This window comes from Brachypodium distachyon, chromosome 2 (genome assembly GCF_000005505.3).
Source record: "Brachypodium distachyon strain Bd21 chromosome 2, Brachypodium_distachyon_v3.0, whole genome shotgun sequence".
Lineage (NCBI taxonomy): Eukaryota > Viridiplantae > Streptophyta > Magnoliopsida > Poales > Poaceae > Brachypodium > Brachypodium distachyon.
In genome coordinates, this window is record NC_016132.3 from 48,577,873 (window position 1) to 48,604,185 (window position 26,313).

General features: G+C 44.9%; 5 protein-coding genes and 1 long non-coding RNA gene across 8 annotated transcripts; 5 read left to right on the top strand and 1 right to left on the bottom strand.

Moving 5' to 3' along the window:
- Positions 1 to 323: 323 nt before the first annotated feature.
- LOC100830009 (putative leucine-rich repeat receptor-like protein kinase At2g19210) lies at positions 324 to 4,704 on the bottom strand. Its single transcript, XM_010235202.3, is given in 13 exon segments — positions 324 to 924; positions 1,012 to 1,204; positions 1,300 to 1,368; positions 1,440 to 1,566; positions 1,761 to 1,775; positions 1,777 to 2,009; positions 2,185 to 2,354; positions 2,653 to 2,733; positions 2,818 to 2,889; positions 3,002 to 3,073; positions 3,167 to 3,305; positions 3,443 to 4,504; positions 4,599 to 4,704. Coding segments are annotated over 13 exon segments (2,778 nt in total). The 5' UTR covers positions 4,699 to 4,704; the 3' UTR covers positions 324 to 479.
- On the top strand, positions 918 to 1,468 carry LOC112270686. Its single transcript, XR_002963093.1, has 2 exons — positions 918 to 1,193; positions 1,287 to 1,468. It is a non-coding gene; the product is annotated as an uncharacterized LOC112270686 (long non-coding RNA).
- A 746-nt stretch (positions 4,705 to 5,450) lies between the features above and the next one.
- On the top strand, positions 5,451 to 6,099 carry LOC100832037. The gene has a single exon (XM_003569663.4). The coding sequence runs from the start codon at positions 5,487 to 5,489 to the stop codon at positions 5,829 to 5,831; it is 345 nt and encodes a 114-aa protein (XP_003569711.1). The 5' UTR covers positions 5,451 to 5,486; the 3' UTR covers positions 5,832 to 6,099.
- A 1,028-nt stretch (positions 6,100 to 7,127) lies between these two features.
- LOC100830315 (hexokinase-9) lies at positions 7,128 to 11,315 on the top strand. Of its 2 annotated transcripts, XM_003567013.4 has the most exons (9): positions 7,131 to 7,537; positions 8,437 to 8,587; positions 8,708 to 8,890; positions 9,044 to 9,118; positions 9,269 to 9,424; positions 9,650 to 9,748; positions 9,837 to 9,967; positions 10,522 to 10,603; positions 10,704 to 11,315. In XM_003567013.4, exons 1-9 carry the CDS (start codon positions 7,275 to 7,277, stop codon positions 11,052 to 11,054), a joined length of 1,491 nt encoding a protein of 496 aa, XP_003567061.1. In that variant the 5' UTR covers positions 7,131 to 7,274; the 3' UTR covers positions 11,055 to 11,315. The 2 variants fall into 2 exon arrangements, with proteins under 2 accessions (XP_024314476.1, XP_003567061.1); XM_024458708.1 differs by lacking the exon at positions 10,522 to 10,603 and having other exon boundaries at positions 7,128 to 7,537.
- Positions 11,316 to 11,839: 524 nt separating this feature from the next.
- LOC100830822 (senescence/dehydration-associated protein At4g35985, chloroplastic) lies at positions 11,840 to 13,962 on the top strand. Its single transcript, XM_003569659.4, has 5 exons — positions 11,840 to 12,525; positions 12,602 to 12,729; positions 12,835 to 13,001; positions 13,138 to 13,222; positions 13,325 to 13,962. Exons 1-5 carry the CDS (start codon positions 11,959 to 11,961, stop codon positions 13,482 to 13,484), a joined length of 1,107 nt encoding a protein of 368 aa, XP_003569707.1. The 5' UTR covers positions 11,840 to 11,958; the 3' UTR covers positions 13,485 to 13,962.
- Positions 13,963 to 18,411: 4,449 nt separating this feature from the next.
- LOC100830323 (NADP-dependent malic enzyme) lies at positions 18,412 to 23,949 on the top strand. 2 transcript variants are annotated; one of them, XM_003569657.4, is made up of 20 exons: positions 18,412 to 18,561; positions 18,737 to 19,071; positions 19,620 to 19,740; positions 19,824 to 19,898; positions 20,019 to 20,170; positions 20,250 to 20,355; positions 20,435 to 20,500; positions 20,582 to 20,677; positions 20,768 to 20,839; positions 20,977 to 21,060; positions 21,220 to 21,318; positions 21,873 to 21,920; positions 22,021 to 22,074; positions 22,183 to 22,281; positions 22,387 to 22,476; positions 22,557 to 22,634; positions 22,746 to 22,820; positions 22,912 to 23,002; positions 23,305 to 23,433; positions 23,522 to 23,949. In XM_003569657.4, the coding sequence occupies exons 1-20, from the start codon at positions 18,541 to 18,543 to the stop codon at positions 23,608 to 23,610; spliced, it is 1,980 nt and encodes a 659-aa protein (XP_003569705.1). In that variant the 5' UTR covers positions 18,412 to 18,540; the 3' UTR covers positions 23,611 to 23,949. The 2 variants fall into 2 exon arrangements, with proteins under 2 accessions (XP_003569705.1, XP_024314475.1); XM_024458707.1 differs by lacking the exon at positions 18,737 to 19,071 and having other exon boundaries at positions 18,441 to 18,561.
- The last annotated feature ends 2,364 nt before the right edge of the window (positions 23,950 to 26,313 follow it).

The following is a 26,313-nucleotide window of genomic DNA, read 5'->3' on the forward strand; positions in this document are numbered from 1 at the left end:
TGGTGATTCCCTTTCTATATGTGTTGCTGTTCACCATCTCTACTTGCATTGACATCTATTGCTCAAGTTTGGTGCTATTTGGTTGAGTTGACACTTGAGATAACGCATACTTGTGTTTTTTGATATATGGATGATTCTATTGGGGTATTGATGTTCTAGTAAGCTATCCTTGCAGCTGTTAATCTTGTGTGCAGGTTTGAGATCGAACTCGGTGTGTTCAGATTTGATATTCTGGTTCAGATTTGTTCTATGCACACATGGTGTTGGTTGAAATACTTGTGAGGAGTGTTGTTTCGACGTGCTCACAGTTATACTTCTTATGATCCTAACCAATCCGTCTCTTCAATTTCGAACGATTTGACACTTTGCTGGTGTAGCATACGTACGCCAGCATACGTCCTGTCCTGGTCCTGGTACGATGGTAATTGCGCAGGAAAATCTCGGATAAATTACAATTCACAACCTCATCCACGCCAATCTTATCTAGCCGCTGGACCACCCGCCAAATCTGCAATCCTCCCACTCACCGTGCTCTGGCTTCCAGCGTCACTGGTTTCCGCATACCCGTTTACCTTGCCACTTCCGGTGTACGAGCCATGCAGCTTCTCATAAGCCTCTTCCAGCTCCAAGCTCTCCTTGAGCTGGACGACGACGTCGGCCATGGCCGGCCTCTGCCCGGACGCCTGCTCCGTGCACCTCAGCGCGAGGTCGGCCACCTTCCAGACGGAGTTGAGGTCGTGCCGCGCCTGCATTCTGCCGTCCACGACGCTCTCGATGTCGCCCTTGGCGAGCCGTTGCCGCGCCCAATGCACGATGTGGACGCTCTCCGGGAGGATGGGAGGCTGGCCTGTGACCACCTCCAGGAGCACGATCCCGAAGCTGTACACGTCGCTCTTCTCGCTCAGCTGGAAAGAAGTGTAATACCTGCAGCAAGTTAAGCGCGTGTCAGCGAGCAGCCACGTTTCCCTTTATTTCTGTGATTTTCATTTTTAGTGGTTGAACTGAACGTACTCGGGGTCGAGATATCCTGGGGTGCCCACTACTCGTGTGGAGACATGGGAGTGGAGGTCGCTGTTGAAGGCCTTGGACAGGCCGAAATCGGCTATCTTGGCCTCGAGGTTGCTCCCGTTCAGGAGGATGTTGGCCGTCTTCACATCCCTGTGGATCAGGGGCGGCTTGCATGCCTTGTGCAGGTATTCCAGGCCTGTCGTACGCATCAGAAACAAAAAAAACAATTCAAAGTTGGTTCTGACTCAGAATTGTTTGTTTGGTGAAATGATGTATAGCTAGCCAGGAAACCTTGAGCAGATTCGAGCGAAATTCTTAACCGTTGGCGCCATGGTAGGGGTGCAGTGTCAGGAGATTTTACTGCAGAATAGAATACAAGCGGTCAGTACGAGTTTCAGGCATGGTAGAGCACTCCAGTTTCAAGTTACTACCTCTTAGCTTTTCTTGTAAAGTCCCTTCGGACATGTACTCATAGATAAGGGCTGAGTGCTGTCCATCCTTGCAGTGGCCAACCAGGGAGACCAGGTTCCTGTGATGAACTCTGATCAGATGTAAAGCCTGAAATGCAATCCAGAGTAGTTCTGTCAGTAGGTGACTAGTGCATTTCGTTGCTGTAATACAATTGGTTTGGAGCAATTAAAGAATTCGTGCACCCAAAATAGTTGACTGAATTAATTGGGTTAGTTAGCTGTAGATTATTACAGGAAATAAAAGTTGTAAGAATGAGGGGGAGGAACCGGAAGAAACCTAACCTCTGTCAAGAACTCAATTAACCCCTTGAGACGATGATTCAGAACGCGTCTTGACTGCAACCGGGGTTCCATCTTCCAAGTAGCCAAGATACACCACTCCAAACCCACCTTTGCCAATAGACTTCTCGAAGTTATTTGTGATAGTCATTAGTTCTTTGTAATTGAACTGACGGTTTTCAAATTGCAAAGAGACAGCATCTTCAGTATCTTCTTTGGAGTTACTTCCATTCAGCGGTTTGACAGAAGGATCTGTACATATACTAGTTTATCAGTACCAAACACGCATACGAAAAAATTATTTTCCTCCACAACGACAAATCACACAAGTATTTGGTTGCTACTCCTTTCGTTCCATAAAGATTGGCATGGATTTGAATTAGATCTAGTTCTTTATGGAACGGAAGGAGTAGTTAATAAAAGTCACCATTTTCAGTTCTTCTCCTGCAAAGGCACAGTGTAACAATTGCCACCACCAGTACAAAAACCACGACAATAGCCACAACGACAATTGCAATAGTGGCCGTGTTATGTTTTGTTCCTTCCGGCTGGTCATGTAAGGGACCATTACCAGAGCTGCTTATATTGGCTTCAATTCTAAAATCACCAAAAAGAAGGGTCACAATTCACACAAAAAAAATACTAGTGGAAACTAAATAAGGGCAAAATATAAGATGTTGGAAAGATAAACGTTCCACTCTTCTCTGATCTTCTCAGACTAATACGGAAGACCTATAAAAAAAATCTTAAGAAGTTTCAATCCTTTGTTTGTGATGCATAATAGGACCGTGAGTTGTGACAACGAGTAGGCCCTTGATTTTTTTTTCTGGAAGGAGTTACCAATATGTAAGTTCTGTTTTTACTCAGTATAGGACAAACTGGAAGATAATAGTACCTTAGTGTCAGTGATCCTTCTTGCGCTCTCTTAAGAAGATTTTCTGGAACTGACCCATTGAACTTGTTGCCAGTCAAATCTCTGAAAAACAAACAGATGAGATTGATGCTAGGTAAATATAATGGTTCATCATCATAGTATAAAATTCATGGTCATTGATCTTACAGGACAGAAAGCATAGGTAGTTGTGCTAGATATTCAGGAATATTCCCTGTCAAACTGTTGTGAGACAAATCCCTGAAAAATCAAAGGTTCTGTCAACTATTAGCACCGTGTAAGGAAGATATACAGCACCAAAAATATTGACAGGGGTCTAGAGTAGTAAATCAGATAGTGCATAAATACATACAGGTTCTGAAGAGCAGTGAGATTTCTGAAACCAGTGGTTATTTCTCCAGCCAATCCGTTGGAGGATAAGTTTCTGCAAGAAGTAGCAATCCAGTGATTATACATTTGTCATTTATCTCTCTGCATCACCTATTTGGGACTGAATTTGTATCTTGCAGGAACTCACAGAGAGGTGATCCTTGGTGGACTGGAGATTGCATAGTTACAACTCACACCGTCCCACAAATATATCTTTGGACCACAAGGATCACCCGTCCAGTTCCCCTTGATCTGATACTTCGCCTTGATGGCCATAATGGCACTCACTAGATCCCCCAAATGAGGTGGAAACAATGCAAAAGAACATATCAGCTCTTTTCACAAAGTTCAGAGTTCAGACTAATGTGTAAACTACAGAGACACTAATAATCAGCAGTACTCAGAATGAGATAGCATTCCATACCATCTCCTCCGTCAGTTGCACGCTCTGCAGTGGGCACCATGACATAGATCTCGAGCGCATTGAGAATCGGCGGCAGCGTGGAGTTGTCGGTGGGTTCCATTCTGAAGGTGTACTCCGTGCTCCCGGTCACCGTCCCAAACACGGCGTTGCTGTACAGGTACTCCGGGGAGAAAGACTTGCCGTACCAAAGGTCGTTGTTGAGGTAGATCTCGAAGATCCTCGCCTCGCTGCCGTTGAGCTTCCTGAGCTCGGACATATGAAGCGCCACGAAGTAGACCAGCGCCTTGTTGGAACCGTAGGCGTCCCAGTAGAAGCGCACGTTGAAGCCGTCGTCCACGGTGATGGCCGTCCGCATCACCGCCGACGGCACCTCGAACCGGTCCCCGGCGACGTTGCGGACGGCGGCCGTCGTGTTGGCCGGACTCCATGAACGCAGGTTCGCCAGCACCTTCCAGATACGGTCGTGGGGGTCGTCCGGGTACCTGATGACCAGCGACTCGTCGTCGGGTCCCAGGTTGTGCCGGCCGTGGACGGCCATGGAGAGCGAGGCGTTGGCCACGACGGGGTAGAGCGCGCCCGCGGTGAGCGGCCGCAGCTCCAGGCCGGAGATGAAGGGCGTGCCGCGCCCCAGCCTCGGGTTGCGGACGAGGCAGACCTGGACGTAGTCGTCCGGCACGACGCTGATGATCTCCGCCCGGAAAGTGCTGGAGACGCTGGAGACGTTGACCGTCTGCCAGAGGTTGACGCCCAGGTGGAGATCGAACACGGCGAGGCCGCCGCTGCCTAGCCCGCGGCCGTCGTAGTTGCCGTGCAGGAACGTGGCGCGGATCAGGTACTTGGTGCCCGGCGTCAGCGGCCGCACGGTGTAGCAGTTCCGGGCGCCCGTCGGGAAGCTCCGGAGGTCGTAGTACATTCTCGGCAGCTTCGCGTCCACGTACTCGGCGGAGACGTTGTGGCTCACGCCGGTGTCGACGAACTGCGCGTCGGAAATGTATGGCAGGCCGGTGATCGCGTCGATGTAGGCGGAGCTCGGGGGGCTGCCGCAGTCGATGCTGATGAAGCCTGCAATCACAAGCCAGATCAACTGATCTCCTTGATTAATGTTGCTATGTGCAAGATTGACGTGATGATGGTTTGCACTTTGCAGCTTAATTACCGAGGGTGTCTGGGGCTTGGCCGCGAGCGTGCTTGGCGAAGCAGATGGAGACCAGCAGCAGCGACAAGACGGCCGTTCGCACGGTACCGTGGCGCGACATGGCTAGTTGATGGTGGCCTCAGGGCGCGCCGCTCCGAAAGAGGAAAGTGATTTCAGATAGTAAGAGACCTCATGAGACTTTGATGCACTGGATATGCACGTCTTTTGCATTTTTAAATCTGGCTTTTCCGAGCAATTGCGAAGAACAGGGTGCCGCGTTGTAGGCATCCAAATCAATGTCGTATTGGCCCGTCCTCGAATTGAAAATGCGTCGTCATGTCAATTGTCAAACGCGCGCGGTCTGCAACAAACACTCTGCTGACATTTGACAATCGGCCTTTTTTTGGTCTTTTTCTTTACTACTCCCTCCGTCCAATAAAAGATGTCTCAACTTTGACTAAATTTGAATGCATCCATACACTAAGTCGTGTTTAGATACATCCAAATTTTGACAAACTTAAGACATTTTTATTGAACGGAGAGAGTAGAAGATTTGACCATCGGCCTATACATTCTGTTTTCGACGGGAGACCCTCGGCCTATGCTTCCATGCAACAAAAAGGCTCGAAAAGTCTAGCCTGGACCAGCCCAGGCCAATACTCGAAAAAATTGTTGGGCCTACTAGTCATCACTTCCACCTCAAGTCAAACCGTCAGATTTCCAAAAAAAATAAAGTGGGGTCAAACCGTCAGAAACTTGGACCCCAAGTTGCCGACACCGGCCGGACCCGTGTCCGCCAAGGAAGTGAATTCAAGCCCGTGCCCCGCGCCGCGTATATAAAAATTGGCCAGCGGCAACCTCCTATCTCGGCCAAACGACAACACAAAGCAAAACAAGAACCGAGCAAAGATGCGTCGCGAGGGACGGCAGAGAGGGTGGGTGCGAGTCTACGACCGGGAGCTGGTCGACCCGGAGTGCAAGCGGCGCGCGGTGTACGCCGTGGCGGAGGAGGGGCCGACGACGACCGTCGTCGTGGCCAACGGCGGCTACATCAGGGCGTCGGGGAAGCCCACCAACCACTCCAAGTCCGCCGGCGGCCGCGCGTTCGGGGAGCTCAGCGGCAAGGCCCGGGCGTCGTCGTCCAAGGGGAGGCGCAAGTTCGCGCACGACGAGTACAAGACGTACTGGCTGGAGATGGCTGACGCTGTCGACGGGAAGTTCGATTATCTCTATGACTTCGCGGTCGATTCATGAGCGCTGACGGATCGAGATGCGTTGCCTCTGTGATTGACAGCCGAACGAGAGACCAGGAGGAGGAGATGTATGAATACTGGAGCCAATCGATAGTACAAAAGTATTTTTGATTTCTGCTTCTGCTATGACTTTTGTACTCAAGCATGCTGGTGTCTGTTGCTTCAGTTAATAATAATCAGACTTGTTAAAAGCACATAGCGCGATATTGTACTGCACATTGGAGTAAGTGTTATTTGATCTATGCGTAAAAGAATTATTGTTTGATCTTTGTTATGTTCTTACCTCCGAAAATAAAGGAAATATTCATAATCGGTTTAGTTATTGGGAGTAGCTTGTATTTAGTTTGAGATCAGCCAGATGTCTGGGTGTCGAATTTTAATTCCACGACATCAGGTGGGAGATGAGAGTGGGAATGACTCGTATCTTAATCCAATGATCATGGTACGTCAACTGAGATTTAAGACATATTTTTAAATTAAGGAGATTGAGAAATAGCCACAACCACATATAATTATTATTTATTATTTTTTTGCCATGGTCGCATCAATCGTTGAGAGACTGAATCACAGTTTATAACCGATGTTACATTGCTAGGGACTTCGAGCCTGCCAGTGTTGTCTAGGAACAGATGGTAATAGAATTAGAAGCGAACTGGAGGTGCTTTCAAGTTTTGAGTTCTAACCAACAACTGCTTTATGGCCTTAGGTGTACCCATGTTCAGGATGGACTCTCCGCTCCTTATTGAAAGAACTATAAATAGAACTTTTATTGTGTACTTTCATTTTGACAAAATGTCAAATCTTGTATGCAATGTGAATAGAGTCATTGGTTTTCAGCTTCTCTCATTTCGTCTTTTAATTATCGATTTACCGATGGAGACGTGGCTTCTCCGCTTGTTTTGCGAGGGTGTTTCTCCGACATGATGCATGCATCGATTTACCGATGGAGAAGCGGTTTCTCTTCTTGTCTTGCGAGGGGTGTTTCCCGGACATGATGCGTGCAACAATCTTAGTTTCCCACTTCCAGATGTGGGTGACTCATGCGGCTTTTCAAAACCTATAAAGAATTTATTATATTTTAGTTTTGTCACTGCATGCATTGAGAAATGTCAAGATGCGAAGAGTGGATCTAAAAACATAAACATTAACATTGACTTCAAAAAATCGTGACGGATCTTCCAGTTTTAGTGATGAACTCATAAATATTCAAAAGGTCGGTAATTAAACAATTTAGCTAGCCAAAATATTTGGTTCTCCTACATGGGCTCAAACCAAACTCGCTCTTCGTCTTGACCGTGACTGAGTCAATGCTCGCCGTTGTCCAGAGTCCAGACCAAACGACAAACTGACCCCGTTGCGTTGACTCGCAATTCGCGATCAGCTCCTGGTACCCGCCGAGGCCCGAGGTCGAGTCGAGGGAGCGCCAGCCAACCGAGCGCCATTGATGCGGAAGGCAGCGGTGTTAGCGGCGGCGGCGGTTGTCGCGGCGGCGGCCGCCATAGTTGTGCGGCAGAGGCTGCGGGAGGCGAAGCGGTGGGCGCGCGCGGCCGCCGTGCTATGTGATCTGCAGGAGCGGTGCGCGGCGCCGGCGGCGCGGCTCCGGATGGTGGCGGACGCGATGGACGTAGAGATGCGCGCGGGGCTCGCCTCCGAGGACGGGAGCAAGCTCAAGATGCTCGTCACCTACGTTGATTCCCTCCCCTCCGGGTAAAATTAACCCCCCACGTCTTGCTGTTCAAAAAAAAAACCCCACGTCTTCGGTTAAGGTTGAGAATGATTAATAAGATTAGTCTGAATTAATAGGAAACGAAAACCTGTAGGGGCTCATTCGTTTTGGAGTATTTTCAAAGGAAAAACACAGGATTTTGGACATTCCGTTTGTAGGAAATGAGCAAAACAAATCATTAGGCATACTATTCGTTTCTTGTGTTTTTGGAAGAAACTCAACATCTAGTCCAACCTCATTTTTTGCAAAGGAATGAGGCAAACTCAATCCTTAGTTTGACAATGGCCATCCTACTTTTCCTATGTTTTGTTTCCTCCAAACCGAATAAGCCCTAGGCCTTTTTTATTTTTTACAACGATTGGGAGGTGTCATGGCATGTTGAATCTGGCAGGAAACAAAAACACTTTGCAAAAATGTTTATGCTCTGAACAGCGAGAAGGTCCATGCAAAACACAAAGAAAATTTTCTGTCTGTACCAAGCTCATGTTAGAATTCGTCCAATATTTCTACGGATTGATTCATTACATATGAATTTCATAGTATTCATACAAGCTCATTCCTTTGATCCGATGGGATACACAGGAACTTGTCTTGGTCTTAGTCCTTGGCATTAGTTGTATGTTGTGTGCTGAAATAAGCACTGTGGTCATCCATTATGATTATACAAAATGGCGAACGGACAACTATATCAAGAAATTTCCATGATGCAGCATAGGCATTCCCCAATTTTGTAAACGTTTATATATTCCATATTGTGTAGGATATGAACGTGACTTATTGAGTTGTGTCTCTGGCTCTCTGCTGACTATCTTAAATTTCAATTGATGCGTGAAGTTACATTTTAAAATATAACATGATCTCGCTTAGGAATTTCTTGAAGGGATGAGAAAGGGCTATTTTATGCACTTGATCTTGGAGGGACAAACTTTCGTGTTCTGCGGGTTCAATTGGGGGGCAAGGAACAACGAGTTATCAAGCAAGAATCTGTGGGGGTATCCATTCCACAACATTTAATGTCCGGAAGTCCACATGTAATAATCATGTCCATTATCAAGATAACTAATCATGTCTATTTGTCACTAATGTTCATTTCAGATTTTCAGTCACGTGTGTATTTTTTGCTAACTTTGCATATGTGTAAAAAATTTCAGGAACTATTTGATTTTATTGCTGCTGCATTAACAAAGTTTGTTGCCTCTGAGGGTGTAGACTATCATCTTCCTGAGGGCACCCAGAGAGAACTCGGTTTTACATTCTCCTTTCCGGTGAAGCAAACTTCAATTTCATCTGGTATTCTTATCAAGTGGACAAAGAATTTTGCAGTTGATGAAATGGTGAGTTAATTATATGGAAACCAAATTAAATTTGCCAACACAAGAACACAATTTTGTTTAAGGTACACACAACTATGTCCACTATCATACTGGATCTCAGTCTTGGGATATGATTAGATGATTGTCAATTTGTTGTGTTTGCTTTCAAGTCAGGTCGGCAAGGATATTGTGGCTGAATTAAATGAGGCTATAAAACGGAAAGGACTTGTTATGAAAGTCTCAGCACTGGTCAGTTTCTTTTTACATCTGTAGTATTCTGATTGTTATCTAAGAAAAATATATGCTCATAGGGAGTAATAATGCTGGAAAACAGTGATGTGATTCAGTGACCTGTCTCTCTGTCAACATAGATTGAAATATAAGATACTACTTTTTTAGGTCAATGATACAGTAGGGACACTGGCTGCTGGGAGATATGTCGACAATGATACAATAGTTGCTGTTATACTGGGAACTGGTACTAATGCAGCATACATAGAGCATGTACATGCAATTCCTAAATGGCATGTCCACCTGCCAAAGTCTGCAGATATGGTGAGTGCCTCTAATCTTTAACCTCCGACCCGATGAACTCAACTTTGCAAGGCAAAAACTATATAAACTACTGTGCTTCTATTACTTGCAGTATTGCAGCAAAAAGAAAATATGATGTTTTTTTCTCAAGCAACAAGAAAATTTGATAATGAATGAAGGAAAGTTTCTACCTCATTGATTAGCTATGCTTGCTGTGAGGATCCTAATTAGTTTGCTTTGTAACAGATAATAAACATGGAGTGGGGAAATTTTAAGTCTGGGCATCTTCCACTCACTGAATTTGATCAAGCTTTGGATGCAGAAAGTTTGAACCCTGGAGAACAGGTATTGCAGCGTTGCCCTTGATAAGCTACAGTAATGGTATTTCCCTTTTTAGTGGTTGATGAGTACGGATAAGTATATTTGTTTCCAGATTTACGAGAAGTTAACTTCTGGTATGTATATGGGGGAAATTGTCCGAAGAATCTTGTTAAGGATGGCTCAGGAAGCTGCTCTTTTTGGTGACCATACACCTCCAAAACTTGAGACCCCATACATTCTAAAGTATGTTATTCTAATTAGCATTCGCTAATTTATCCTGCAAACCAAATCCTTCTTCCGAGTTTCTTACATAAATGTTATCTTGAACATATTGCTAACTCAAGTCGTTTATTATAACTGTAAACAAGCTCCTGTTAAGCTGTCGCGAGCTGAATGGTATCAACAAGAATATAACTTAATGAACACTTTAAGCAAGGAAATTCCGTAACCTTATATTCTTGTGTCATGTGTGGATATAATACCAGTAAAATTACAACAGGTGTATTTTTATCCCTGGTAATGGCTAAATTAGAAGAAATCTGGTCTGAATGTGGTAGTCAATGCCAAGTTAGAGTATATCTTCAACTTTCATTCAGTCTGCAGTGCGAACTTTGCAAGGAGTTCTTTATTACAAAAATATGCAAGTTTATGGAAATGAATGCAATCGTAAATGTCTTTTCTAGGCATTCTTTGACTAATTTATCATCCCGTCGTGGATTCAAACACGAGTTGGCAGATCTTTAAACTAGACTTAATCACTTGGTTTTCACACAAAACACTTTATTTTTGGTGTCCAGGACATTTCACATGTTGATGATGCATCATGATACATCATCTGATCTCAAAACGGTTAGCCTCAAGCTGAAAGAAATCTTGGGGGTATTTCTCATCTTTTAACCTGATCAGTGAAAATTAAACAGTACTGTCATTTGTTCTTCAGCCTCTACAACCCAACAACCTTGACTCTTCTGGTTTTCAGATCGAAAGCACCTCAAGGAAAACAAGGAAACTGGTTGTGGAAGTTTGCGAGGTCGTTGCTAGGCGTGGCGCACGACTGGCTGCTGCTGGGATATACGGAATTCTCAAAAAGCTCGACCGGGTTACTTGCAGCGCCGACAAGCCAAGGTCGGTTATCGCTGTGGACGGTGGAGTCTACAAGTACTATACTTTCTTCGGTCAGTGCATGGAGAGCACTCTGAGGGACATGCTTGGTGAGGAGGTGGCATCCTCTATTGTCATCAAACCTGTTGATGACGGCTCAGGCATTGGGGCTGCTCTCTTGGCAGCGTCCTATTCTCAATACCTCCAGGACGATGAAATATTAGCTTAATTTGATAGCTCATTTGGTTCAGAAGCAATAACAGCCTTTTATTCACATAGCCACGGCACATCGTTGCCTAACTAACCTTTTTTTTGTCTGTCAAATATTCAGCGTAAGCTACACATGTTCTGAACGTACATTCTGTTATAGAAGAACTGTTTCATATTTTTTTTTGACCATGTATGGATTACAGAACAATTTGTATATGACAATTTCTCCATAAAAAATATTCATACTGAAGTTATGTACGGAATGGTTCGCTTGATGCAATCATGGAGCATGGCAGGATAGATAGCAGAAAACTGGATATTGTTGTAGAGAACACGAGAATCATTAATTACTGCCTGTGTTAAAAACTGTGGCTATTATTTTGGGTTGGAAGGGTGGCCACTCTGACTGTTTGTAATCTGCTCATTAGCATCGGTGAAACTTGCAGCGCTAATCCATTTTGATGCTCTTGCCTGTAAGTCTGTAACTTTTGGTGTGAATGGAACTGTTGATGCGATAGCTCCACACTCATATACATTCTCTTTTTATCAAATACGGAGTAGTACTTTTTGTGTACCATATATAAATATATGTGTAGCTTGTACACCAAAAGAATGTCTGCTCTGGGCCGTGATTATTCCAACATCATCTTGTAATCCTGTAGGTGTCATCGAATGTATTAACGCTGAAGAATGGAATAAAGGCGCTCGTCGGCCGCAAAGGAATGAGAAAGAACACCACCTAGTTGCAATGGATTTATTCCCTCCGCGTAGCTCCCGTTCGTTCTTTCTTTCGCCTGTCTGGTTGATATATATGTAGCTGGAAGCCACAGCCTGCCGAACAGCCTGCCTTCTTCGTGGTTTGATCTCATCGGTCATCACAGCCAGTCCCAAATTACTCACGATTTCGTGTGTAGCAGCGGCGCATGGGCTGCTGCGGCACCATGTCCTCGTCATCGAAGCCTCGGGGCATCCGGGAGGAGACGCTGGTCCGGGTCCCCGGCGCGTCGGTGCACCTGATGGCCGACGCGGGCGAGGGGCCCGTGGAGCTCGGCCGGGGCGAGCTCGCCGTGGTGAGGATCGTCAAGGATGACGCGGCCGTGGCCACCGTGGTGCGCGTGGGCCGCGACCTGGGCTGGCCGCTGGCGAAGGACGAGCCCGTGGTGAAGCTCGACCGGCTGCACTACCTCTTCACGCTGCCGGACAAGGACGGCTCCTTCCTCAACTACGGCGTCTCCTTCGCCGCCGCCACGGCCGACGCCGCGCTGCTGGCGTCCCTCGACGCCTTCCTCAAGTCCAACGCCTGCTTCTCCACGCCTTCGAAGGGCTCAAGTCAGTCCTCATCGGCGGCGGCGGCATCGCCGGACGGGTACTGGAACGGCTTCGCGCCGAGGATAGAGAGCTACAACGGCGTGCTGGCCAAGGCGATCGGCGCGGGCACCGGGCATCTTGTCAAGGGCATCTTCATGTGCAGCGAGGCCTATGCCAGCCAGGTCTCTGCTCTGTCCCTCCTGTAGCCCTGTTTTGTTACGACAAGTCCACTGCACTGACTCCACTTCGTCCTTGCAGGTTCAACGGGGAGCCAATCTGATTGGCCCTCAAGCTGCCGGCGGTGGGAGCAAACGATTCGGCGGCACGGCTGCGGCAGACCGAAGCAGCCATGCAAAGCGTGGAGGGGTCAACCAGAGCCTCAAGAGGTGACTGAACCATCTCTTCCTGCCTGTGTGGATTACTATTTCTACTTTTCTAGTGGCTGGTGTTAATGAAACCATGTGCCTGTGCTGTGGCTTTTGGTTCTTCAGGGTCAGGAAGCTGTCCGAGATGACCGAGAAGATGAGCAAATCGCTGCTAGACACGGTCATCTCGGTGACGGGGTCCATGGCCGCGCCGCTGCTTCGTTCCAACCAAGGGAAAGCATTCCTCGCCACCGTCCCCGGAGAGGTCATTCTGGCCACGCTTGATGGCATCAGTGAGTGCCTTGCAAAACACTAATCAAACCAACCTTGCCATTATATAATCAGATCGATAGCTATTCACCTATTGTTCAGTGAAGGAGGGATGGGAATTTGGAAGGCTTTTTATATTGCTTTGCATTTGTGTGGCAGATAAAGTTATGGACGCTGTAGAGGCTGCCGAGAGGAGATCACTGGCTGCAACCTCCAATGTTGTTTCCGGTGCAGTGTCTAGGAGGTAAGAACATGGTTACATGGGCATTATCCAAAATCAATTCTCTGTTCCGAAAATCGTATCAGCATCTGGAAAGCGGCAATTGAGGAGCTTTTTCTTCTGTAGGTATGGAGAGAGCGCAGGCGAGGCGACTGAAGACGCCTTCGCAACGGCCGGTCACACCGTGGGGACGGCGTGGAACCTCTTCAAGATACGGAAGGCTGTCACGCCGTCATCCTCACTTCCAGGGAACATGGTGAAGAGCGCCGTGAGGAACAGAAACTGAGGCTCTGGTTTGCCTCCGCAGGACAGCGAGAACCGAGAATGCGACTCTACCAACAGATAGTATGCGCCCTCATGCTTGTGCTGCACTGCACAGGCGCCACCAAATGAAGACATGACAAATTCAATGTTAATCCACAGTCCTGGAGTACAATATGAAATGTTGAACTTCAGATCTACTTTGACGTTGTTCTTACAGAAGGTCAGAGCAATGCCCATTTGTATCACGGCACACTGGTTGTCGCAGCTTGTTACAACCAGATGTGCTGCAATAAAATGTTAATGTCATGAGACACCACAGCCAAAACTGGTTCACATCCAGGAATTACAAAATATTACTTCAGCTCGGAAGAGAAAAAATTTCGTTTTCCCACTAGTAACACAGAGACATAATTATGCCGTCGCCAGAGTCAGACCTGTAGTAATAGACACAGTGTAATTGAATGTAAACGAGTGTTTACTTCTTTTTCCCACCAGCATCAGTCTAAGTCTGTAAAAATGAGTGACGGCCGCGGTGGCCTTCGAGTTGCTGTCCGCCATGGTTGGACTTGCGCGGCGCCGCCTTGGAGTAGTCGGAGGACCGGAGAAGGTGTGGCACACTGTACACAGGCTGAGGTTGTGGCCCTAGGAAAGCCCTAAAGATTATATTGTGGGCCTGGAGCTTTGGGCTGGACCTGAATAGACGGGCTCTACATTTAGGATGAAAAGCATGTATTGCTCCCAGCCCAAACAATATGGGCTGACTGCTACGTTATTTCATTCTGTCTGTTCTAAAAAAACATTCTGTGTTTACCGGTGCATTCGAGTTCTAGTTTCATTACTCAACTTGACATCTCAATTAGTCGAACTCGAAGAACAAACAAAAAAAGCACCGGACTAACCGCTATGACATCTACTAGGTTTTCGATAATGAAAGCTTTATTGAACTAAGATGTCGCATCAACAAGATACACCAAACCACCCGGTTTCTACGTAACCAAACCCGAGAGTCAAAAAATTATTACGACCGAACAAACGCGAAGCAGATAGACCATGCTGCCACCCATCGTGGGTGAACACCTCCCTGCCCGCTTCACTTGCACGCATGCAACCGTAACCATAGGTCTGTCTTTCTCTCGTTGAAGCAACGGCCATGAACAGAGCCGGCCGGGACCGGCCATACCAAACCCGGACCTGACCGCGCCCCGCACCCGCGACCCGGACCCTACGCGGGTCTCGCGGACCCGTAGGTATACCCGACCCGGATTTGGCCGGCTCCTCCTCCACAGGGCTGCGCATCGGCGGACGGGAGGGGACGAGAGAGACGGCGCTGCACGCCGGCGAACGGAGGAGGGAGACGGCGCTGGCGCTGCGTGATAGCGAGGGGAGGAGAAGAGGGCGCCGCGCGTCGGGCGGAGGAGACGACGCGCCGGTGCAGCGGCCGCGAGACGATTCCGGCGAAGTGCTGCGAGGGGAGGGCCAGGCGACGCGCCGGCGGCGAGGCGAGGTTTGACGCGATCTGCTTCCGGCTGAGGAGCCGTCGCCTCGGGCTATTTCTGGCGCAGCAACGAGCGAACAAAAAATCTGGGAAGGAGAAGGTTGGAGCAGCGGCGCACACGGGAGTACGGGAATAGATCCATGCTAGGGGAGGCCATTGGGCAGAGGCAATCGTGGGTCGTGGCCTGGTGGGCAACCCTAATGAGCCAGGCAGGCCGAATGAATGGGCCTTATGTGCTGGGCCGGACGTTGTATGTCCGGGTACGCGGGTTTACGGGTTCGGGGCTAGCAATACCAAACCCGGACCCGGCAGACCCGTCGGGTCCGAAATTTTCCCGATAACAGACCCGCAACTAATCGGGTCTAAACCCGTCGGGTAATCGGGTTTCGGGTACCCATTGCCATCCTCAAGTGCATACACCAGTAAATAACCTGCATAAAAGAGGTGGATTGTCGATTGTTAAATACAATTTCGTTTCTGCAAAGCCAAATGCATCAACAAAGAGCGGTCGTCCCCACCAAAATTTTAGTTCTAAACTTTCTACCTATACCATTTAGCCAATTGGCAAAAATATTTGACACGCTTCGAGTTGGGCGAAGGTTAGAAACCACCTAAATGGTGGACCATACAGAACATGCAAACTGGCAATAAAAAACAAGTGCTCGATCGTCTCATCCTGAGAACAAAAGGCACACTTTGGGTTTCCATGCCAATTCCTTTTTCACAAATTATCTTTTGTGAGAATGATCCTCGTCGCAACAACCACATGAATACTTTTACCTTGAGAGGCACTTTTAGTTTTCACAATTGTCTATTCGTCGAAGGCACCTCAGAATGGACCAATGCATGGTACGTCGAGCTAACTGATGTAAATTCCATCGGAACACATCAGGTCCTTGGGTTAGCTGAACCCCGCCCAATCGCTGGAGCAAACGATTCCAACCCACAGCTTGAGACCAATGAGGTCTCTCTGAAAGGAAACATTCGGGACATGTGAACTGAGAACATCTATTGATTTGAAGATTGAACATGTAGGATAACTTTGAAATTACAACATGCAAATCTGGCTATCTGGCATGCCATAAAATTGAATTCCAAATTTAATCTACACAATGGGGGAAATTGGTTTCGGCTGGTTGTACTATACACAACACGGCAGATCTATATACCTTTTGTTTTCTGATATGCAAATTGAATTTGGATTTCTAATTTTGTGACATGTTATGTCTTATGTTAATGTGTGAAAAAAAATGTATTTATTTCTGACTTTCATAGCCTTTATTCGCTGGTCGATTGCATCTAGTTGCTCCAAAAGAAGTTAGAATGTCTCCACATCCGCACATGCAAGTGGATTAGAAAGAGCATCGAATGATTAACTCGCCATAATCAAACCAAATTGGCTTGATCTGAAATATATGTGCGCCTTTTTTTCTTTATAAGGAATGGGTAATATTTTTTGCGGATAATACATTACATATCATGATTTGTGATCGTAGTGTCCATGTAGACGGGGACGGCTGTCTGGACTCTCTCTCTCTCTCTCTCTCTCTCTCGTGGGAGTACTCATCTCGTGGATGATTGCCCAATAACGTTAGTTAAATGATTGATCGAAGTAGTAGAGGGAACATTATCGTGTCGCGAGTTGATACTACCATTGTTTTTCCAGTTGTTTTTTGGTTTGGTGCGATGGGGCTGCTACTCAAAGATCTGATCGTGGAAGTTCTTTTGTTCCGTGCGATGCTGATAACGGGAGTTGGAAGACGGTGTCGCGTCTTCTTCCATTAAAGCCACAAACAAAGGCCGACGAGACAGAAATCGTTGTTGCTGTTGGTGAGGTGCTATTAATCAGCCAATCACTGAACTCCACAACGTGACGGAATCGTTCCTTCTGTTCCACACAGAAGCTAGGCTAGGAATTTATTTCGTGTTAACTTCGATGCAGGGGTGGCGGTCCACCGTTGCTAACTGAGCGGGGGAGCAGCCCACGCGACAGTGGAACGTTGCTTTCCTTTTAACAATGCCGAGAGTGACTCTTGTCGTCGGACCATGGATCAGGCACGTTTCTCTTCTTCTTTTTTCGTGCGCCTTATCTCTTTTCCCTCATTATAACTGGTCCCTATCAACTTGTTTTTGAAACAAAGGCAAAATACTTGCCTATACCATTGAATAAGGAGAGTTTAGAGAGTAATACAACCAACAAATAAAAATAGTCCGACCCGGGCAAAACAACATACTGCGGTGTGCCCCAGCAAGCACTCAATTGGCTGCTTCCCCTTTGATCTTGGTGAATACCATCCCCGTCGTGATCGAGAGGTTATGGAAGGTCCTTGCATTTCTTTTTTCTTTACATAATTCCACTGACATGATGATGGGGCCACGGCCTTTCTTAGGGTTCTAGGCTCATCTCGTCGGCACCTATATACTCTTATTTTCATTGATCATTGGTGGGCAAAAACTGTGCTCCCTGCTCCGCTGATCACTCATATCTTTATATTTATGGTCAGTTTATTTCTTTTAGAGACATCAAGTACGATCCGTAGGGGTGTTCTTCCTATCGACATACATTGTTTGTTATTGAAGAAATAGTCTTCTTATGACGATACACACGGGGCATCGAGCATGACATTCAGTTCTCGGAAGCTAGGGATACAACCATCCATTAACCACCAAACTATGTTTTGTCCTCTTACAGTCTCTTACTGACTTAATGTCCTCTAATTCCTCTTTAGTTTTTTTATATGCATGAAAAAAAATGTCATTTGTGCTTAAACTATGTTTTGTCCTCTTACAGTCTCTTAACTGACTTAATGCCCTCTAATTCCTCTTTAGTTTTTTTATATACATGAAAAAAATGTCATTTGTAATGCCTCCATTCATAAATTCACGCCATCCTAAGTTTCACAAAATTTAACTCACAACATGTATAAAAAAGAGTAAAATTGAACATGTGAAAATGATATAATTACATTTTCAAAGTGACAAGAGGCATAAATCATACCAGAAATATGCAGGACATATGAGTACAAAAGCATTTTCCACATGAATTAAATAAAAAAATGTGTTCGTGTCTGTTTCCACATGTTGGCATGTTCTTTAACTAGAAATTTCTATTATATTAGTAATACATAAAAAAAGACATGACAATGTAACTGGATTCAGGCCAAACAAAAACCCAACAAACAATTAGAAAAAGCTCTATATATACACATGACGATTGTCCTATTATATCTTATCAAACAGAAATACAAAAACACAGTATTGATTTTTATTTTTTTCTGAAAAAATCAGTAATGCACTCTACTAATTAGGCTCAGTTTGATATCGCGAATTGTGCTACGCTAGACTTACCTTATAATCTGCTGGAAAAAAAATACACAGACACAAAGACACAAAGACAGTGAAAAACGGGTGAAAACGAGATTATAATAAGGACCAAACCGGCGAAAGGGCCAAAGCCAAGCCAACCCAACCACGTCCGAGCTTCCACTTGTTCCATCCCCATTCCCCACTCCACCTCCCTCGCCGCCGGGCGAGCAGACCTACCATCGCTCTCAGGGGCCGCGGGCCCCGCTGGCCAGCGACCATGCGCGCCCCCTTCCTTACGGTAATCTCGCGCCTCCTGCTCCCTCCTCGGTCCTCTCACGCTCCGGTCAACTTCCCCACGGCACCAAAGATTAGCCTAATCGTGCCTTGAATCAATAATGCGTTAGTAGTATACTAATACTCCCGCACTAACCATACCATGCCACCACCTTTGATAAATACCACTGCTCCATCAGCTACTAGCAGTAGCGCGGCAGTGGCAATCCCAGGGAAGCAGCTTGAGTGGTGTGCAGCAGAGTGGTTGCTCTTGGTGCCACTTGTGCGGGGAGGCTCGAGGACTAGCGGCGGCCGCGAAGTGGTGGTGCTTTGGTAGGAGGGGGTTTGTGTCATCGGCAGCGGCGGCGAAGGGGGAGATGGAGAGCACCATGAAGGGAATACGGGGAGGTGGGGCGCCGTGCGTCCTGGACATGGACGACGCGGCGACGGTGGGCGGCGGCGTGGAGGACACCTACGGCGAGGACCGCGCCACCGAGGAGCAGCTCGTCACGCCGTGGACCGTCTCCGTCGCGAGGTGAGCGTGTGGATGGGCCGCTGGGTGCAGAGACTGTAGTCCGATCCGCTAGTATGCTTTTACTCAAGGATAAGCTTTCTGATCTGCCGTGGCCTGGCCTGGGCCCCGGGGGGGTTGGTGTTTCTGTTTCTTCGCCGGAGACAAACGTTTTACGGCTTCTGGTGACCGGGATTTTGATCTCCCTTGTTAGTATTCTATTAGTAAATAAGTTCTAATCATGAGGCTTCAGGTTTTGATCTGACCAAACTTTGATATGTTCCGACTTTATATTCCAGAATTTGCCAGTTTGACCATGATTTTGTAAGCTATATGGTACTTCACACTGACTATAGTGATACTTCGGTTACTCCTAAAAATTATAGGGTAGAATTTTAATCATCTTTTTTTTTTCTGCGGGAGATGAATTTGATTCATTTATCAATGAGTATGAATGACAACCCTGCGGAAAGGAGAAATTATTTACTATATATACACTTGCACAAGACCTGTTTTTTTTTTCAAAGCATAATTTGGAATGCGGAAATTCTGACTTGTTTGATGTGCGGCAGCGGTTACAATTTGCTGAGGGATCCACGCTACAACAAGGGGCTTGCCTTCACAGAGAAGGAGCGAGAGACACATTACCTTCGTGGCCTTCTGCCACCAACAGTCATATCCCAGGAGCTCCAGGTTCAACGATCCTCGACTATTATTTTCGCGAATCATTTCATGTGTGTGCACATCTCTGATCCAGTGTTCTGTGATATTACCAGGAGAGGAAGATCATGCATAACATCCGCCAGTACCAGCTACCTCTGCAGCGTTACATGGCTATGATGGACCTTCAGGTAACTGTTCACTTCTTCTTGTTTCATGAATGGGATGACTCCCTTGGAACTCTGCTATAGTTCATACTATAGCTGATACGAGCCATTTTGGTTACGCTGTTCTTTTAATCCATATTGCAGGAAGGCAACGAGAGGCTTTTCTACAAGCTCCTCATTGACAATGTTGAGGAGTTGCTTCCTGTTGTGTACACTCCAACTGTTGGTGAGGCCTGCCAAAAGTATGGCTCCATATTTAGTCGTCCTCAGGGTCTTTATATCAGCTTGAAAGAGAAGTAAGTTTTTATTTGTGGGTCTGTATTATTTTGCGATTCTATTGTCCGTCCTCATATGGAATTTTGCTGGGATGTACAGGGGAAAGATCCTTGAGGTGCTGAAGAACTGGCCAGAGAGGAGCATTCAGGTCATTGTTGTTACTGACGGTGAGCGAATTTTGGGGCTTGGAGATCTTGGGTGCCAGGTATTTTCTTATATGTATCTTGAAAATTTATGATAAATTATATCAACCTCCTGTGTTGATTACAATATTTTCTATATAGGGAATGGGGATTCCTGTTGGTAAGCTTTCTCTCTACACTGCTTTGGGAGGGGTTCGTCCATCTGCTGTAAGTTGTCACTATATCTACATTTTCGTCAGACTACCATTTCTTGTTGCATGAACTAACATGTTATGTGTGTTCCTGAAGTGCTTGCCAATCACATTGGATGTTGGTACAAATAATGAGCAGCTTCTAAATGATGAGTTTTACATTGGCTTGAGGCAAAGAAGGGCAATTGGCCAGGTTGGACAACGATATCTGCTTCTGCTTGTTTTGACAACTCACTCTAGTTACAACTTGAAAATCTTAATTGGTCTTTTTTTGTGCTATCAGGAGTATGCTGATTTTCTGCATGAATTTATGGCTGCTGTGAAGCAAAACTACGGGGAGAAAGTTCTCATTCAGGTAATCTACATGCTAGTAAAGCTATATTCTGAACAAAATTCTGAAACGGAAAAACATTTGAGTGTGCGTTGACATGCCTCTTTGTTTGAAAACTATGAAACAGTATCATATTTGCTTAATGACTTTTTGTCATGCAGTTCGAGGATTTTGCAAACCATAATGCATTCGATCTCCTTGCACGATATGGCACGACCCACCTCGTATTTAATGATGATATCCAGGTACTGTTATTAGATGACTGTTAGCTTGCTTGTAATGTTAAGTGGAAATGTACAATTTCTGCAAGATATCATAAACTGTTAGTAGCATGGAGCTGCCCTGAACATTTCGCTGTCTGTACTGTGAGCTGGGGGCTAGGGTTTACTTTGTATATATTGCAGGGAACAGCTTCTGTGGTCCTTGCTGGGCTTGTTGCAGCACTGAAATTAGTCGGTGGTACATTGGCAGAGCACACCTACCTGTTCCTGGGAGCTGGAGAGGTCTCTTCTTTATGCTTTCTTATTTTAATGTATTATTAGTTTACACATAGGGACCACTCTTTGGCTTCATTTTTTTAAGATACTAGGGTATTTCTATTTTTGTGCTTGGCCAATGTTAGTCTTTTGTAGAGCTCCAATAGCTGAAGTCGACCTTCTTGTTTAGCTAGAATTCTCCAAATTACATCAAATTTACAATTTAGGCGAGTCTCTACTCTTCTAGGTTTATACTAGCCAGCTATCATAGATCTTATAGTCTAACGTGTCCCTTATTTGATTACATAATTTTATGTGCACCAACAATTTGCAATTCTGTAGTCGAAATAGTGCATTGCTACTTCATCAGGATCAGTTCTCCCCCTTTTTTGTATTGTTCTATATTGAAAATGTAGATATCAATCATTCAGTTTATTAAAGGTTGTATAATACCTTACAAAATAAAGGTCATATGCTTCTCAGTGTCGTTTTATTGAAGGCTGTATACATCTTGTTCTTTTATTGTTGCTTTGATTCACATTTTCTCTACAAACCAATAAGCTTCGCTTTGGTGCTTGCAGGCTGGGACAGGTATTGCAGAACTTATAGCTCTTGAGATGTCAAGACAGGTGGTGCATCTTTTTCTCTTGGTTTCTCTGTCATTTGCAGCTTGTGCACACATGTCTCGAATCTAGATGGCCTAACCATTGTTGACTGTGCAAAGTGCAGACCAAAATCCCAATAGAAGAATGCCGCAAGAAAATCTGGCTTGTTGATTCAAAGGTTCAATTTTTAGGAATACCCCATATCTCTTACTTTCACTATTTCTGCCAGAACTTCAGTAGTTCAGTGTATTCATACTCGCTAACTGTAGATGCTAATCAATGACAGGGCCTGATTGTCAGTACGCGAAAGGAGTCCCTTCAACACTTCAAGCAACCATGGGCTCATGAGCATGAGCATGTGGGCAACCTCTTAGATGCAGTAAATGTATGAGTGCACTTTTGAAAAAGAAAATTCTATTTAACCTTGTTCGCAATCTCCTGAATCTTTACAAGCTTCTCTTCTGATCGAAATATGTCTTCCACCTTCCAGGCTATCAAACCAACGGTGTTGATTGGCACATCTGGAAAGGGGCAAACTTTCACACAGGAGGTCGTTGAAGCCATTTCCTCATTTAACGAGGTAACTTTCACCATGACAACTTGTTACTTCTGAGACTTTTGGACCACTGAAGTTAGAAGATAACATTGTGTTTTTTGTAGATGCCTATCATTCTTGCACTGTCAAACCCAACGTCTCAGGCTGAGTGCACCGCCGAACAGGCCTACACATGGAGCAAGGTAATGATCTCTATCAGCAGTCACCTCGCCTGTTGGAAATTGTTATTGATAGAGCTATGCAACATTATCAATCAGCAGCAATATTTTGGTGCTAACAGTCTGTGTTAGCAGGGTCGAGCAGTGTTTGCAACTGGAAGCCCATTTGATCCAGTGGAGTACAATGGCAAGATGTATGTGCCTGGTCAGGTGTGAATAACTAACTCATGTTCATCTCAGAGATTTTAGCTGCTTCCAATGGTCTGAACGAAACTATTTGATCTTCGGTCCTGGTATACAGGCGAACAATGCCTATATCTTCCCAGGGTTTGGCCTTGGTGTGGTGATGTCTGGGGCAATCCGTGTGCATGATGACATGCTTCTTGCAGCCTGTAAGTACTACTAGGGATAGCAAGTATGCATTATATGGCATACCATCTACTGTCAATAAGTGAATTCACATTGTCACCATATGGTCGTGTCTGCATGAGCTTGAATCAGCCAAAGAAGATGTGGTACAAAGTAAACAGTACATTCTTGTCAATAAGTGAATTTTTCCGTTTAACCTTTTTTGTCTACCGTGGAAGTCCACTAGGCTAAATAGAATTACTTTGTGGATGGATGCATACTTTAGATCTTCTTGAAATATATGCTGAATCAACATACTTACTTTACATTCCTTATCCTGTAACAGCGGAGGCTCTGGCTCAGCAGGTCACACAGGAGAATTTCGACAAGGGGCTCATTTATCCTCCCTTCTCAAACATCAGAAAGATCTCTGCTCACATTGCAGCCAACGTTGCTGCAAAGGCATATGAACTTGGTCAGCATCATACTTACCTAATTCCCTAACAAAGGGACATCTATGCTTGTTAACTGCTTGTCTGATCCTCGATTCATCTGACGTGTAGGTCTGGCAAGTAGGCGCCCTCGGCCAAAGGACCTGGTGAAGTATGCAGAGAGCTGCATGTACAGCCCAATTTACCGCAACTACCGGTGAATCCAAATCCATTTCGATTATGTACAGCTGCTATTTATCCAATAATTTTCTGCAAAATCCGTTAAAAGAACAATACCTGGCCAGTACCAGATGCTGTGGTTAAGCTGTGCAACCGGAGCTGGTCTAAGCTCTGTTTCTTTTCTTCTTCATGTGCTACCTGCCTGCAGTATTTCTCTTGCTACTACATGTTCTGTTCTGTAGTGTTTCCCTTGCGATGTAATGTGAAATGCCTGGTTGTCCAGATAAGCCTCTGTATTCTCTTGCTACAACTAGCTATCTTCCCTGTGGCGGAGAAGAATATATTTGGAATAAAAAGTTTGTACAATTTCTGCCTCGGTACTCTGCCTGTCCTGGCTGTGCTGCGTGCATGTTTGGCTGTTGGTGGAGAGTGGAGACACCAGACAAGATTCCCCTCCTTGAGGCTGTGGCCTGTGGGTACGATGATGCCAAGAAATGAACCACTGGGGAAAAGTTGGTAGACACTCATTGGGGGCACATTGCCTGGAGTGGCTTTGGCCATTGCGTGTTTCCAAAAGCAAAGATTCAATGTGGTAGTGGCTGACCAGGCTCCCTTTTGGTTTTGGGGCTGCAGTTGCATCTGTTATTAAAAAAAGTGACAATTAATTATGGATAAGATGCTAATAGTGGTAATTCTCGTATGATTGAGCGGAGACCTACAGGCTAGATCAACGAATCTTGGATTGCTAAAGGGAGATAATGGAGACGCGTATGGAACTGTTGCAATTTCGACCGTGCCGTACTATCTTGCACTATGGTAGCCAAGAGAGGTGAATGAGCACAACGCAGATTTGTACGGCGAAATATCTGTCCGATCTTCGTACTGATAGCTTATTTTGTCATGCTGTGCCCAAACCACCGAGTAGAATCGATTTGGAAATTCAACTAAACGCACTTGGGGTATGTGTGTGTGTGGAAGTCAGGCCTGGAAGCCTGCCCTCTCTTTTTGAAGGGAGCCTTAAGGGGTTGTATCCTCCCGGCTACTTGATGAGTGTTATCATGGATGACGTAACTATTTTTGCTAAATAATAAATGATATTCCCTAAAAAAGGGAGTCTTAAGGAATAATCTTCACTAATCTACGGGCAACAAAAATTTCTTTAAGAATAAGTTCAAAAAACAAGTCTTTGAAAAGATGTACACACTCCTCTTCCAAATTATGCATAAAACAGACAAACTTCCATTATTGGACACTTACTACAATCATTCAATCAACATTTTATCATCAATGATAGAAGGTAAGCCTTGACATGACAACAAATTGAATCATATCCTGCAATCCTAAAAGGTGAGCTCTCATAGTGATATCACTATATCCTACACATGCTTCCATGTCTCCGTGATATGAATATATAAGATATGGTTTGTATGTTACATATGCATAATCTGTTTTCTCGCCAGGTTTGACAATTTTATCCTCTCTGTTTTGCAGGATTTTATCATATATTTCACTTATTTCAATAGTGCACTATAATGCAGAGATCGAGAAAGAATTGTTTTTCATTATCTAGAAACAAATGCCATGCTCAGGAAACGGATCATGTTGCTCGCGCAGCTACACACTTCATCCCGAGCAATGTTTCAAACCCTTAACTAATTGCTCCTTCTGTTTCAAATTATAAGATGTTTAACTTTGTCCTAGTCAAACTTTTTAGACTTTGACCAACATTACATAAAAATATATTAATAGCTACAATATGAAATAAGTATATTATGAAAATATATATCATGATGGATAAAACTAATTTAGTGTTGTATATGTTGGTAGATTTTTCTAGAAACTTAGCCAATTAACAAATTTGACTTAATTACGACAAAGCTAGAACATCTCATAACTTCAAACCGATGGAGTACAATTTGATTTCAACTATTTTGTACTCCCTCCGATCCATAATAAGTGTCTCAAATTATGCACTAACTTAATACAAAGTTGTACTAAACCTGAGACAATTATTATGGATCGGAAGGAATAGTAAGGATAAAAAATAATTTACGCGAAATAACTAGCATAAACTATGATTATTTTCCTCTAGGGTCTCTTTGGATCACATGACTTGAGAATAGTAGGAACAGAAAAACACATAATTAGGTAAAATTAAAAACATAATGGCATGTCATGTTGGATCCTACACGAATTGAAAACACATGAATGGTGATAGAAGTTGTTCGGTTGCACCACAAGAAAAACATGAGAAATTTGTAGAGCGATTAAGCACATGCCATACAACATAAACGCAAAGAAATGTTTTCAAACGATCTAACCTCTTGTTCTGATTCCTATGGAATTGGGGCATACCTAGAAAAGCAATCTTTATGAATTTTGAAGATATCATTCCTTTTAACCAAATGACCTCTACAGCAAAACAATCCTATGGTATTCTAAAAAACACTTCTGATCTCCCCACAAAAAGATGAAGAAGAAAACACTTATGATCCAACCGTACATACGTGTTTCATGTAACAAGATATTTCGTGTTTTCTGAAGTACACCCGTGTGATGCTATAAACTAGAGAATACACCACATGTTTAAAAAAATATTTCATCGTCCATTTGTTCTCTAATCATACTTGATCTCTTGTGTTGACGATTTTTGCCAAATCAATAGGTAACGTGATAGTGTAAGGATGACAAATCGTCGCCACCATCAACTGAGATCTTTGTAAGAGTAAAGATGTAATCTCTTT